General features: G+C 52.3%; 2 protein-coding genes across 4 annotated transcripts in view; one reads left to right on the forward strand and one right to left on the reverse strand.

Moving 5' to 3' along the window:
- Positions 1-11652, forward strand: part of LOC142070130 (uncharacterized) — an 83846-nt gene extending 72194 nt beyond the window's left edge. The window contains exon 33 of the mRNA XM_075123347.1: positions 11620-11652. Within this exon, the coding sequence (XP_074979448.1) occupies positions 11620-11652 (33 nt within the window). The remainder of the gene's footprint in view (positions 1-11619) is intronic.
- The window catches only part of LOC125627112 (uncharacterized), a 235686-nt gene extending 223758 nt beyond the window's left edge, over positions 1-11928 (reverse strand). For all 3 annotated transcript variants that reach the window (XM_048830917.1, XM_075123160.1, XM_075123159.1), the window contains exon 1: positions 11645-11928. The gene's annotated coding sequence lies outside the window, so the exon portion shown is untranslated. The remainder of the gene's footprint in view (positions 1-11644) is intronic.
- Positions 11929-14316: the final 2388 nt, after the last annotated feature.

A 14316-nucleotide genomic window follows, 5' to 3' on the forward strand; every position in this document is an offset into this window, starting at 1 on the left:
CAGTCCGTTAGTAACTAAGGAGGATGTTAAACATCATGTACTAAGGACAAATGTTTTTAGATCAGCAGGCCTGTAAAACTTGCATTCAAGATTTCTAAAAGAGCTGGATGAGGAGATCTCTAGCCCACTAGTGTTAATTTTCAATAACTCTTGGAATACTGAGAAAATTCCAGAAGACTTGTAGAGTGCTGATACTGTGCCAATACTGAAAAAAAGGACAAGTGGGATGATCTCGGTAATTATAGGCCAGTTAGCCTAACATCAATCCTGAGCAAAACAATGGAAAAGCTAATAGGAGGTTTAATCAATAAAGAACTAAAGGATAGGAATATAATTAAGGTCAGACAATGTGGTTTTATGGAAAGTAGGACCTGTCAAACAAATCTGATTTCATTCTTTGATGAGATTACAAGTTTGGCTGAGAAAGTTAACTGTGTAAATACAGGTTTCAGAGGAACAGCCGTGTTAGTCTGTATTCGCAAAAAGAAAAGGAGTACTTGTGGCACCTTAGAGACTAACCAATTTATTTGAGCATGAGCTTTCGTGAGCTACAGCTCACTTCATCAGATGTTTACCGTGGAAACTGCAGCAGTAAATACAGTATACTCAGTAAATACAATATAAATACAGTATACTCAGACTTTCGTAAGGCATTTGACATTCTGATTAAAAAAATAGCACTACACAATATCACTAAAGCACACGGTAGGGTTAAGAGTTAGCTAAGTGATAGATCTCAAAAGTAGTTGTCAATAGTGACTGGATTACAGCGTACAAGTACCTTCAGGCGGAGTGAATACCAGGTACTCAATGGCTCGTTAGTGGAGAAAGGCAGAACAAGAACCAACACTTGGAAGCTGAAGCCAGACAAATTCAAATTCGCAATGTAGACACAAATTTTTAAACTTTGTGGGTGATTAACCGCTGGAACAAACTACTAAGGGCAGTGGTGGATTCGCCATTCCTTGAGGTCTTCAGATCCAGACTAGATGCCTTTTTGGAAGAGATGATTTAGCCAAACTCAAGTTATTGGGCTCAGTACAGGAGTAACTGGAAGAAATGTAATGACCTGTGATATACAAGAGATCAGACAAGAGGTTCTAATGGTCTCTTCTGGCCTCAACCTCCAGGAATACAAGCAGAGCCATGTCAGGATGGTTTGGCCTGTTAGGGGGCCCCTGTAGCCTGCTTTGGTTAGGGGAGTAGCTTGTTTTTCATGTTACTTTGTGAGGTTTTCTTTGAAGAATAAACTGTATCTCGAAGGAAGGGCCTGGACAGACTCTGGGCAAGGTGCTTAGTCCTTCCGGGGCTAGGGAAACAGGTCAGTAGCCTTACAAGCACCTAGGTTAAACAACAAACAAATATGTGCAAGCTCATATTGCAGAATCCAGTGTGACAAATAACATCCAATTTGCAAGCCTTGGAGCTATGGGCTGCTGGGTCTGCTGCAAGGGATAGAGACTCCAAGAGGCAGAGCTTTGATCTCGCTTCTAATTGTGGAGGTGAAAATATTGGGCCAGATCCTCTGGTAACTTAGGACAGCTTTGCATCATGCCGTGGACACAAAGGTGAGCTAAAGCCAGCTCATCTGAGCACAGGAGGGTCTCCCCTACGTACATGGACCCTTGGGTAGCACACAGCTGCTGGGACAGTGCATGTGGCCAGGGGAAAGGACGACAGAGCAGTGGGCATGCCTAAGGCCAGGGCTAGAGTCATAGGGCTGTCAACACTCCAGGATTGACCGGGAGTCTCCAGGAATTAAAGATTAATCTTTAATGAAAGATTAGGTCATGTGATGAAACCTCCAGGAATACGTCCAACCAAAAGTGGCAACCCTTCTAATGTGTCCCTACGCCCTGGCAATCCCTGGCTGCTATAGGGAGCAAATGCAAATCAGAAGCCACGTGATGGCAGATTTTTCTATTCTTGGGGTTGAAACACCTGGCCTGTGCTTTTCTATAATGTCTCACAGCCCCATCCCATCCCTTTGCACCTGCCTGTGCCGATCTTATGGGAGCTGGCTGAGCCTGGGGCCACCCACACACCTTTCAGGCTTGGCAACGCACAAAAAACAGCCACCACAGTGCTTTATATTCTAGGGAAGGTTTGTCACCTAAGAGCTATTTCCTTAGAGGGGACGTACGTACGGGCTGGGATTGCCTTTTTGTTCTGTGTTTGTACAGCGCCAAGGACAATGGGGTGCTGGGCCACAACCGGGGCCCCAGGGTGCTCTCACATGATGAATAATATGTAATAGGAAAGGGTAGAAATTACAACATGTTCTCAATGATCCTCCTGGGGAGCTACAAAGCTAACAGCTGACTGGCTTGGGGAGGTTTTTACTTTTGCTAAGGGCCAAGCAATTTTTCAATAACAGCATGCTGTGACGCTTCTGTATTTTTATGTCTGATTTTGTAAGCAAGTAGTTTTTAAGTGAGGTGAAACCTGGGGCTACACAAGACAAATCAGACTCCTGAAAGGGGTACATCAGTCTGGAAAGGTTGAGAGCCACTGCTCTGAAGCACCTGGCATTGGCGTCTGTCAGCAGACAGGACACTGGGCTAGATGGACCTTTGGTCTGACCCAGTATGGCCGTTCTTACGTTATCACGGTGGTGGACTTTATCCACCTTCACTTGAGTCAATGCTTGGTTACTAGCTGCCATCTGGAGAGATCACAGGGAGGCCAGAAGAGCTCTCTGAGTAGCTTAGGAACATCAGCGGGAGGCATCAGCAGGAGGCATCTATCCAACAAGAGCTGGAGCAAGACCCCCAGCTTATTGCAAAGAGACCTCTGAATGGCCATCAAATGGTAACTGCTCTCAGTTACTACTGGCTTAGGCCAGATTCCAACCAGCTAAGTAAGCAGGCATGGCTCTTTTGTCACATATTTACTGATAAGCAAAGGCTTGTCCTCTGCCATTGACCTTTTCACTAACACCCTCAGAAAGCTACCTGGGTGGGGTGTGGACTGACGGTGTCGTTCCTATGCTTCGGCTGTGGCATTTTGGTGCCATGGAGCTCTGAGCTGAGCCACCATCCAGGGTAAGATCTCCCCACACACCCTCCCTTCATCTGTGTACCTGGGGCCTGGCAGCATTGAAGCGTAAGGCGCAATCCAAGATGGTGACACAGAGAGGGCCGTAGAGTTGCTCTTTACCTCAGAAAGGTCCCAGCTTTCAGTGAAGAATCGACACCACAAAGGGTTTAAACACATGGTAACTGGGAATGATAGTGAACTTGAATTTCAGAGGGATGCAAACCTCAGAGTGAATGACCGAGCCTAGCAATTCGGAGCAGGGAAGAGCGCAAACCACTGTTGGTTAACCCCTTCCACCATCCCTGTGGCAGAAGGTCTAACTCTTCAGGGCGGGGACTGTCCGCTAGTACATTAGTACAGCACCTGGCACAACGGGGCCCCGCTCTTAGTTGGCTCTGAGGCAATACCGTAATAACCAGGATTTATAATAGTAATTTCAAAGTGAGTCTCTCGTGCCATGGGCCAGCGAAGGGGATTGTGTAAGACCTGCTTAGACACTCCTCAGTGACACAGCGGGCTGAAACAGCTCCATCTGTCAAGGCTAGTTAAAGACATCTTCATTCATGGATCAATCACATGACAGGTATTGGTGATTCAGAAAGCTGTGGATTCAGAAGAGGGCTTCTGTCTGAATCACTTCTGGCCAGTGCCCCAGCAGGGCGTTAGGGGCACTATGCTTCTGAAGGGGCCATGCTTCAGAGGGCATCTAAAAGTCAAATCCTGCACGTTTCTGGGCATGAAGATCCCTTGAGCCTTCCCTGAAGAAGGAGCTTTCCCCTCATTGTCCTGGTCAAAATTCCAGTTGGGGTCACCACCTCTTGCCTCTCTAAATTCCCCCGTGCAGTTTGAATTGTTCACAGCACTCTTCACTTCCGAGTGTCACGGCATGCCATATCTCTACTGCTGTGCTCCATTTCCAGGGTGAGCCTGGGATCCTTCGGGCTGAAACACATTGGGTAAAGATCAAATATCCGAGCTTGATTCTGCCACTATACTCTATGAGAAGCGCCTTATTCAAGCAGTCCTACTCAAGTTAGTGGGGCTTTTTGCAGGGTAAGGTACTAGGCAAAAAACATAGTAAAAATCAAATCATTATTATTATTTTATACAGTTTAGCCAATGTTGAGCCACAATTCCTTAAGACTTGAAGGGTTTTTCCTTAACTCACACCTTTTAGGCCAAGGGGTTGCAACACCCACGCGCAATCTCTCTCTCTCTCAGCCGGGCACACGCACAAAGCCATGAGTTGAACACAGAGTTCATCCATGCAGCAAGCCTGAAAACCCATTACAAAGTCATTCGCGCCTGGCAGTTTCCCTGTGCTCCATCCAGGGCTTAAATGAAACAAGGCTTCCAGGCAAGGAGTAGATAAGCCTTCTGAAACACTGAAGGATCTTCTGATCCATTGGGCCCTCCACACACACAGCTCGGCGAGATGGTCAGAAAGATGGAAAAACTCTTTGCTTTCACCTGAGTCAAACCTTGCAACAATTTTCATTCCAAATCAGAATAGATTTATGTACAGCCCTCCTGCATCTGATCTTTGACCCCCCAGATACCAGGGACACCCTCCGGTGGTCAGCATCTAATGGTAATTGACAGATCCAGATCCATGCAGCAGTAGATACCTAGGGAGCTCCTGTCTGGGCCTGTCACTCATTTGCATTGTGGTCTGTGAACCAGATATTCCAGAGAGCTCAGGACTGAATTTTCAGGTGCTCAGCATGCACTGTTGGGTCCAGAGTTTCCAAAGATTTTCCATCTGGGCATGTTAGGTCCAGGATGGGTGCTGAGCCCATGTGAAGATCTGCCCCTTCGTGTCACGTTGGGAGCAGAGCGCTTGGGTGGGAGCCTGACTGGGATGTGAATCTGTCCCTGAATGGGATGTATAAAGTTTCCTGTGAAAAGCCAAGCAAGATTCCCGAGCTCTTCCTGGATGCATTTTCCAAATTTGAAGCGTAATCATTACTAGAAATGAAACATGCTTTTCCCCCTCCCGATGACGGCTTCACAGAAGGGTGGGGTTTTATCACAGCCGATGCAGCTGGGAGGAAAATGAATTCAAGCCAGGGCTCTGTGCAGGGGTGCCAGAACGGGATGGGCGTGAGGGGGGGTCTGGGGGCCATGGGCCTCCCCACTTTTAAAAGAGGGAGGGCTATGCCCTTCCACTTTTTATTGGTCCTAAGGTTGAGAGATGGGGGGAGGGGATGGGGTCTCAGGGAGCAAGGGGCAGCATGGGGGCGCCTCAGGGAAAAGGGGCAGTGCGGGGGCAAGGCCTCAGGGGGGAAGGGGCGGGGCGGGGCCACGGTTCAGGTGCCGGTGGCCCCACACTGTTGGGAAAAGGAAGCTTCCCCCGCCCCTGGCTCTGTGTAATGGTGTGATACGATCACTAAATGAACGCTCCACTCCACTGGGAACGGAAGCCTTAGCACCAATGCAACCGTGATATAATGAGCTTGAATCTTTCCGTCAGAGCTAATATTTTCCCCTGGCAGATCAAACCTCCCTAACCGCCTTGGAGCCAAACTAGTGGACAGCAGCCGCTTGGCTCCCATTCAGCTCCTGAGGCTGGTTTCTAAATGGAGATTTGAACATCACAGGCAGAGGATTATAAACCCGCTTGCTTGATCCGTAACAGACAAACAAGGTTTTCAACACCCAACACTGGGTCAGCTACCAAAACGTACCGTGTTTTTACAGCTGCTTGCGAAAGAGGCTGGCAGTGGTGCGTGCAGACCTTTCGGGAGTCGTGGGAGGAGAGGGTCCAGTGATTTCAACAGAATTGCCAGGACTCCCACGCTCAGCAATCGAGGCCCTACCCTAATTCCCATGGGGCAGAGCAGCGCAGGTCACGTTACACGCACCAGAGCCTTAGGACGTGCCCAGCACTTTGGAAACAACTCACCGGCAATATCACCCCGTGTTACAGGCTCAAAGCACCAAAGAGGGCCCCGGCTGGGGGACTGGATTGGACTGGGACGCAGGAGACCTCAACTCTATTTCCGACTGTGACCTTAAATGAGTCCTTTGTTTCCACTCCCACCCTTTGTCTCTCAATCCTTTCAGACTGGAAGCTCTTTGGGGCGGGGACTAATGCCAAGGGCCCCAATCTTGGGCTATTTATATACCAGACTACAGATAATCAGGACATCTATGAACACCAGTGAGCAGTACTGTCGTGGAGAGCACATGGTACTGGAAAGGCACCTGGGTGGTCATTTCTGGGCTAATGCACAGTGTCTGTGGGCCAGCATGTCTGGCCGAGGGGGCAGGGAGGTCTGATGCGCAGGGGTGGGAAGGTTTCTATTTCTCTGTCTGTTCTAACATTTTTGACTTTTTCAGTTGACGTCAGCAGCAAAGGGCACAGGGTGAAAATAGAATCCAGGTCTCTGAGCAGCCATTTGAGTCACACCACCCCTGGGGCGAGAGCTGTATCCAAAGGCAGGTGTGTCACATACCAAGACAGAGCCCCGGCCGCATGCTCTCTAGTTCCTAGGTTTCGTTTTCACACTCTATTCGCCGAAACACCAGCAGTCCCATCCCCCTCCCTCCCACTCGGTCCTTTCTCCCTTTCCGACCACCACTTTGTGTTTCATCAGCTTGGCATCGAGTTTAGACCCATTCCCTTGCCCGGGCACCCACTCTGAACTCTACCTCACTTCAGTGGGGCTTCTCCTCTCTCTCCACTACGCCACTTCAATTAAAAGTTGATGGGATGGGACAGTGTTTAATTTGTGCCAGGGCTGCCAGAGCTGAGCCCCGGCACCTCTAGGCCTGGCAGTTCCTAGCCCCGGCACCTCTGGGATTGGTGCATCAGTTATGAATGTAGAAGAATGGCTTGAGCCCTGGCACCTCTTTCATTACAAATTAAGCACTGGGATCGGGATACACTGCTGGCGAGAGATACCTGGAGACTCAGAGCCTCACTTTATCCACAGAACAGACAAGCTTTTCCATGTCCCCTCCAGCCAAAGTGGCTCTGGAGGGACCCAGGCCTCCGGTCTTGCCTTCTGCTAAGGCTTCCAGCAAAAGGGGACTGGTAGGGCCAGGTGCAGTGGTGACTCTTGTGACAAGGATGCCTACAAGGCATGCCACTCAAACCATCATAGAATCATAGGACCAGAAGGGACCTCGAGAGGTCATCTAGTCCAGTCCCCTGCAGTTTCCTGCAGCTCCTCAGAAGACAACTTACTCCCAGCCTGGGGCACATTCCGGCCAGCCACCTTGAGCGGACGTTCTCCAGGCCCTGAGCTGTGAAGAGTGACATTCTGTGCCACTGAGCGAGATGGGGGACGAGCCAGCCAGCCAACACACAACGCCGGATGGCCTTAGGGCTGGCAAGTCCTCAGGGAACAGTGGCTGCCCCTGGAGCGGTGGGAGGGTGGGAAGGGGAAATAGAAGCTGCAACGTGTCACTGAGGACAACAGAGCAGAGTCCCCCTTCCGGAGGTATTCGCTGCACAACTGAACGAGGGAGGTAGCTCGGGGGAACAGCACCCAGTCGGAGCAGGAGCCCATGGGGGCTGAGCTCCAGCAGGGTGCTTAGAGGGGGCAGAGGGTGGTGCTAGGACAGCGCTCAAGGAGATCAGCTCTTGTGTTCCCCTCCCCAGCGTCACCAGGATAAGAACACAATCTGCGACGCAGTCAAGGGGCCGAGAAGGAGCATGGCCGTGGAGTCACAAAGAAGGCAAAAGCAACACATTCCCCTGCTCCAGCCTGACCGGTTTGGCAGGATGCTCCGAGCCTGGCCTCTGCGACTGGCTCCGGGGCTCTGTGTGTAACATCAGGGCCCCAGGGCAGTTGCTGTGGTAAAGGCGGAGATGTTAGCAGAGGGCATTTCTGGGGCAGCACTGGGGGCGCAGTGGTGCCCTGGCCTTGCCTTCTTTTTCCTGGGCGTGCCTCTTGCACGGACGGTTGGACATGAGGGTAACCTAGCAGCCTTCACCGTGGCTCTGTGCCACGTTGGCCAGCTCTGAGTCTGCCTTCAATGTACCGCAGCCTTCACAGGTCAGAAAGCTGGGCCCTCAGCGTAGGAGGGGTTTTGCAATGGGGTGCTTGCTTTTCCCCACCCTTGCCTCCCACGTCACCCCCTCAGAGCCCTCTGGGCAGTCACTGCTGTTACAGCAGCCCGGTATTGAAAGAGCCCCGGAGGTTCAGACCCTCAGAGCAGGGAATGCAGTGGAGGGATTTTTCATTAGATCCAGGTGTAATCATACCTCATGGCCCTGCAGCCTGGGGGTGAAGGGAGGCTGTGGACTAATTAACTGGATTAAAGGGCCAGCTTCTCTGCTGTTGGAAACAATTAACACCCATTAACCCTCCCACTCCACCCCAGCGAGTTACACCAGGATCTGGCCCAGTGAGTCCAGGGGCAAGAGGCTGTTTTATTCAGCCATACATTCCAACCATGCCATTCTAGCTGGCGTTTTCACCCGAAGCGCCCTATAGGTCCTGGCTCGCTCCATGTCGGGCCCGCGGCAGCACCTAAAGGCGCTGGGATTGGGTGACCGGTGGGGACAGACAACACAGGGGAGAGCCAGGTTTATACTCACAGCTGTTTCAATGGATGGATTCGCCCCCTAACCCTAGCTCCGCACTTAGGGTGACCAGATAGAAAGTGTGAAAATCAGAACAGGGGGTGGGGGACATCTGGTCACCCTATCTGCACTGCACATCAAACCCTGGACTCAGGATGGGCCATTTACAAAGCACAAACCCATGGCTTTATTGAAGCCACTAACTTAATGCTGGCTATTCCTATGTGCCAGGAGATGGTGCTCGGTTAGCTAACTCCATACCCACAGACATCGCTTTCCTATCGCTCTCCTGTCACACTCAGCATCCGAATCCTGGAGCCAGCTCCCACTACTGTGCTGTGAGCCCCTCCTGCTGGGCTAGGGAGGGATCAAGACTGGAACGTGCTGGGATTCAAGATTCCAGGGCAGGGCAGGCCCCTCCACTATGGCTGGCTAAACCAGGTTCTGGAGACTGGTTTCCAAACTCCTTTGCAACAGGGCCAGGCTACACAGTCAGGAAAGTGCTTTGGCATCCTCCAGAGGAGTTGTGCTTTGCCAGGAAAACCCTTCACCCGGGGAAAAGTAACCCGAGGAACACACCCACTATAAAGCACGGGCCTGAGGCACCAGGAGAACGTCGTGTCCCTGACACTGCACCCGAGAATTCTCTTGCCCCACCACTTTATAATTCTGCCTGGGAGGCTCTTGTAGCTAAGGCTTGAGCCTGGCAAGCGGAAGCTAGTTCCTAGCTTTCCGACTGACTCCCTGCAGAGCTTATGGCAGGGAGGAAGGCCAGGGAGGGCTTATTTTTAATACAGTGAAGCTCCTAGGGTCATGCAACCAAGCCACGAACCCCTGAGTCCTGGCTCCCAGTTCTCTCCTCCCACCACTACGCTCTTCTGCCAGACAGAGCTCAACACCACTTTACGTCACCGCCCGCACCGAGCTTAGAGAGCACTGGGATCTCGAAGGGGCAGAGAGACTCACGCTAGCAGGGTTAGAGCGAGCAGGCTCAGAATTGCATCGCCGCTCAGGCTCCCAGGCCTTGGGTGAGTTTATGTGCCCAGGCGGCAACATCCACTTTACCACAGTTAGCGCTCCTCACGCGAGCCTCTTCGCCCAGACCGGGGAGCTCGCGGCCAGCTGCAGCGCGGAGACACCCCCCTATGTGATACAGAAGCACCCCGGGCCGACAGGCCGAGTCACGCGTGAAGCTTCTGTCTTGCCACCAAGCCTCCCGGCCTTTGCTGGGAGACTTTTGCATCCAACCCACCCACAGCGATTCTGTGCTTTAAATCGTTGCTAAGGCAGGGACAAGATTCTAAGTAAGAGAGAGAAAGGGGCCCATCCCCCTGCACGGAGAAGGGAGCTGAGAAAGCGTGTGCGGCTGGATGGTTCTCTCAGGTTTCTTCTTGCCCAGAGCGAGAAGTTAGCTTTGCAGCAAACACCCACCAGTCACCTGTGTCAGTGGCCTTCCAGCTGACAGTACAATTCTGTGTGTGGCAAGCTTGCACCCCTTCCAAGCTTCTCCTTCCTGAGCCAGTCGGGAGCAACATGCTCATCACAGCTCACGACTCTCTGGGCCTCCTCTGCACCACATCACCACCTGCTGTGCAGAGTCGTCGGGCTCCTTGGCCAACATTTGCCCGTGATGGTCTTGGCACGAGCCAGCCACAGGCCCAAGCTGCTCAAGAGAGACCCTGGCCTGGCACAGCAGGGTGGAGGGTGAGACAGGAATGGGAAAGCGAAGGGCACGGCAGGTCAGGGCTGACGGTTGACCTCGCCCTTTGAGACCAGGTGGTCGAGCAGCGTGAGAAGCCGCCTGGTTTGTGCTGCGTCGCTCTCCCAGTATTGCCAGCCGCAAGGGATCAAAAGGCACGAGTTGGATCCCCCAGAAAGCCAAGAGACGCATTTTTTAAAACAACCATGTTGTGTTTGCTGCTCTGGCTTTCCACTGTTGAACTTCCCCCGCCCGTCCTCAGCGGGTGTCTGAGCCATGCTTCATGGTGCCTGCTGTCCCAGATGTACTGGGGAGCGGATTTCAGCTTCCCCTCCCACCCTGCACGAGTTCTCACCCCACCCCGCCTCTGTCCCTCCCCCGCTGCCCCCAACCTCCAAGTCAATCCTGTTCCCCCGCCCAGCACTCACATCTACCTGCCCTTCCCCCCCCATCAATTCAGCCCCCACTCAGCTTTGTATCTGCCCAACCCAGGCCCATGAGTTCAGCTACCCCAACCTCTACCCTCCTCCTGGGTTCTATCTCCTGAATCCTCACCCCCCATTAAGGGAAAAGGACACTGGCAGCCCCTGAGTGTGCTGTTTGGTCACTGATGTTTCCCCCCCTGCAAGTTGTGGAGGAGCAGAATCAATAAGGGAGCTTCAGTGTGCATCTGAGCGAGGGGTGCACCAACCCACCCATTCAGGCCCTGTGACAAGCCCCTAGAGACCACAGTGATGGGAGCAGACAACTTCCAGATGAGATGGAGAGCTCTCCGGTTAGATCCACCGCAGTGCACAGGCCAAGCTCTGTGGAGGGCCCAGAATCGAAGCAATGCCGGGGAGGTGGGTCTGAATAAAAGTGACTAGGCCGAGTGGACAGGGCCATGAGTGGGGTGCTGAAGGTCAGCGTCGAGGTGCATAGGTACACTTTTCTGGAGGGGAGCAGGGACCTAGCTGCTGGCTGTGCGTGCTCCATGCAGCTGCACAGATCCCTCAGTCTGTCAGCTAAGCCCCCCGACTTTGCCCCGCAGGGACTCCCCTACTGCTAATGATTGGATGTGGAAGGTGCTAGAAAAGCCTCTGACAAATATAGGTCACACTACGCATTAGAACATTCTGTAACCCAGCAGAAGTTGGCCGGGGCAGGAATTTCTAGAATTGGGCTGGTTCTGCAGAGGACACTCACGTCCCCTCCTTGAGCCTGCGTCTCCACCCGCTGACAGGTGTTTGGCAGAGGGTGGAGGGCCTCCTGCCCGCTCCGTGCTCATGGACACCACAACGTCATCGCCCTGCCCCTCCCCACAAATACCCTCCCTGTGAATCACTCTCTGTCTGCCACATTTCAGCTGATGGGCACGGCCGCCTGCGTACCTCGCTGAGCTCCCTGCTCTGGGCTGGCGTCCGACCTGGCTGTCAGTCCAGCCCTTCAGCTTTCCCGGGGCAAGCCATGTGAGAAGACTGAGGCTGGCTACTGGGTGGGAAGCATTTCTCAGCTGTGTCTCCAGAGACTGAGCGGCATGATGACAGGTTTCAGAGCAGCGGCCGTGTGAGTCTGTATCCGCAAAAAGAACAGGAGGACGTGTGGCACCTTAGAGGCGAACCAATTTATTTGAGCATGAGCTTTCGTGAGCTACAGCTCGCTTCATGGGATGAATTTGTTCGTCTCTAAGGTGCCACAAGTCCTCCTTTTCTTTTTGAGCTGCGTGAGTTCATAGATGTGCCGGTGTCTGCTGCCATCTCCTGGCCGCTGCTGGGCAGTGCAGCGCCTGACGGAAGCGGGCAGCAAGCAAGGCACACTGCATTCAAATTAGAGCACCAAGCTAAGGAGGGCTGGCTGCCGTGACCAGATTTCTCTTTAGAGATTCCCCCCTGCAGCATATATTGCAATCGACGTCCTCAAGCAGCCCTGTGTAGAACTACACTGTATATTCACCGTGACCACAGGTCGGTGTGGATCAACCTCCCTGCCGGATTCACAGAGGAGGTGGGCACCACCCCAGCAGAACCAGTCGAGGTCTAAAGGCTACGTCTACACTGCACTCAGAGGTGTAACTGCAGCGCCTGTCGTCATACCCAAGCTAGCTCGATCAAAGCCGCAGTCCCACCTCTGACTGGACTGTGGTTAGACCTTAGTTCCCGGACATCAGACCGGAGCACTCCCTATTAGGGGGCGGTTGATCAAAATAATTGTGTGCATCTTGTCTGACCTCTTTCTGGTCAAAGGCCAGAGACTTCCACCGGTGATTCCTGCACCCTGGCCTCTGGATCAGTGACACACAGAAGGACAACAGTCTCAGGGAGGGAAGGAGCATTAGATGTTTTGCCACTCAGGGCACCGCACCACCCCCACCCCCACGCCAACAATCCAAGAAAAAAAGACAGGGAGACGTGGCACCCCCAACCTGTCCAGATTCTGATTTGGCACCACCGGAAGTTTGCACTGAGGGCAACTGCCCCAGGAGCAGCCCTGCACAGAGCTTAGCAGCCACCAATGCCTCACCTGGCACAGGACTCAGAATCCGAGCCGCAAAGAGTTAGACAGGCACATAATGCCCGTCCCTGGCTTCCGCTACAGAGCCCTATGTCTCCTTGGTGAAGGGATCCCTGCTTCTTATTTTCTGCATCTCCCCTTCCCTCGGGCACTGTTTGCAGCACTGTTAGGTAGAACTATTCCCCTAGCCCTGTGGGCTGGGGAGAGAATGAGGGGTCTGATTTGTGAAAACAATTGCCTTGTCTTGGAAGGTAGCTTTTTGGCAACACTCCGTGCTCGACACACCCTTCTTACCAACCATCTTAAAACAAGCTAATCCAACTTCCTCCTAGAGTGCCAGGTGCATTCCCCCCTCAGCCGACGCCCTGCCTCCAGTGCCATCGGCTGACAGAGGCTGATGCACGGGGCTCTTTAAGCACTTAGCTTACAGAACACCAGATGTGCTCTCAGGGCCCAGAGGAAGGATGGCCTTGTGGGCTGGGATTGAGGAGATCCAGTCAGAGCCTGGCTCTGCCAGGTCATTGACTTCAGGCAGAACGTTTCAAGATTATTTTGTGACAGGCTCTTGGCTGGTTCGGGTGTGAAGTACTACGTCCAGTTTTGATCCCCCCACTACAGAAGGGACGTGGACAAACTGGAGAGAGTCCAGCGGAGGGCAACGAAAATGATCAGGGGGCTGGGGCACATGACTTACGAGGAGAGGCTGAGGGAACTGGGATTGTTTAGTCTGCAGAAGAGAAGAGTGAAGGGGGGATTTGATAGCAGCCTTCAATTACCTGACAGGGGGTGTGACGGGTTCGATTACAGAAACCCCCTTGGGACTGTCACCTGATGTGCTGAGATTACCTCTGTCCTCATTTTTTCTGCCAGTTTGGGCCTCCAGAACCCTGCCTTGCGGAGCCAGACACGTCAGCCCGCTGCAAACACAGACCCAGGGTCTGAACCACACGCCCCAAAGCTGCAGACTTAACTGAAAACAGCTAAAGAAGTGCTCCTGTCTCCAGCATCCAGACACCCAGCTCCCAAGAGGATCCAAACCCCAAATAAATCCGTTTTACTCTGTATAGAGCTTATACAGGGTAAACTTATAAGTTGTCTGCCCTCTATAACACTGACAGAGAGATATGCACAGCTGTTTGCTCCCCTGGGTATTAGTCACTAACTCTGGGTTCAATAATAAGCAAAAGTGATTTTATTAAATATAACAAGTAGGATTTAAGTGGTTCCAAGTAATAACAGACAGAACAAAGTAAGTTACCAAGCAAAATAAAACAAAACATGCAAGTCTAAGCCTAATACAGTAAGAAACTGAATACAGGTAAATTGCACCCTCAGAGATTTTCCAATAAGCTTCTTTCAGAGACTGGACTCCTTCTTAGTCTGGGCCCAATGCTTTCCCCGGTACAGTTTTTGTTAGCTCTAGCTCAGATGGTAACTAGGGGATTTCTCATGACTGGAATCTCCTTTGTTCTGTTCCACCCCCTTATATAGCTTTGGCACAAGGCAGGAATCTTTTTACTTTTTGGGTCCCCATCCCCGCCTTCTAAATGGA

This window comes from Caretta caretta, chromosome 25, assembly GCF_965140235.1.
Source record: "Caretta caretta isolate rCarCar2 chromosome 25, rCarCar1.hap1, whole genome shotgun sequence".
NCBI lineage: Eukaryota > Metazoa > Chordata > Testudines > Cheloniidae > Caretta > Caretta caretta.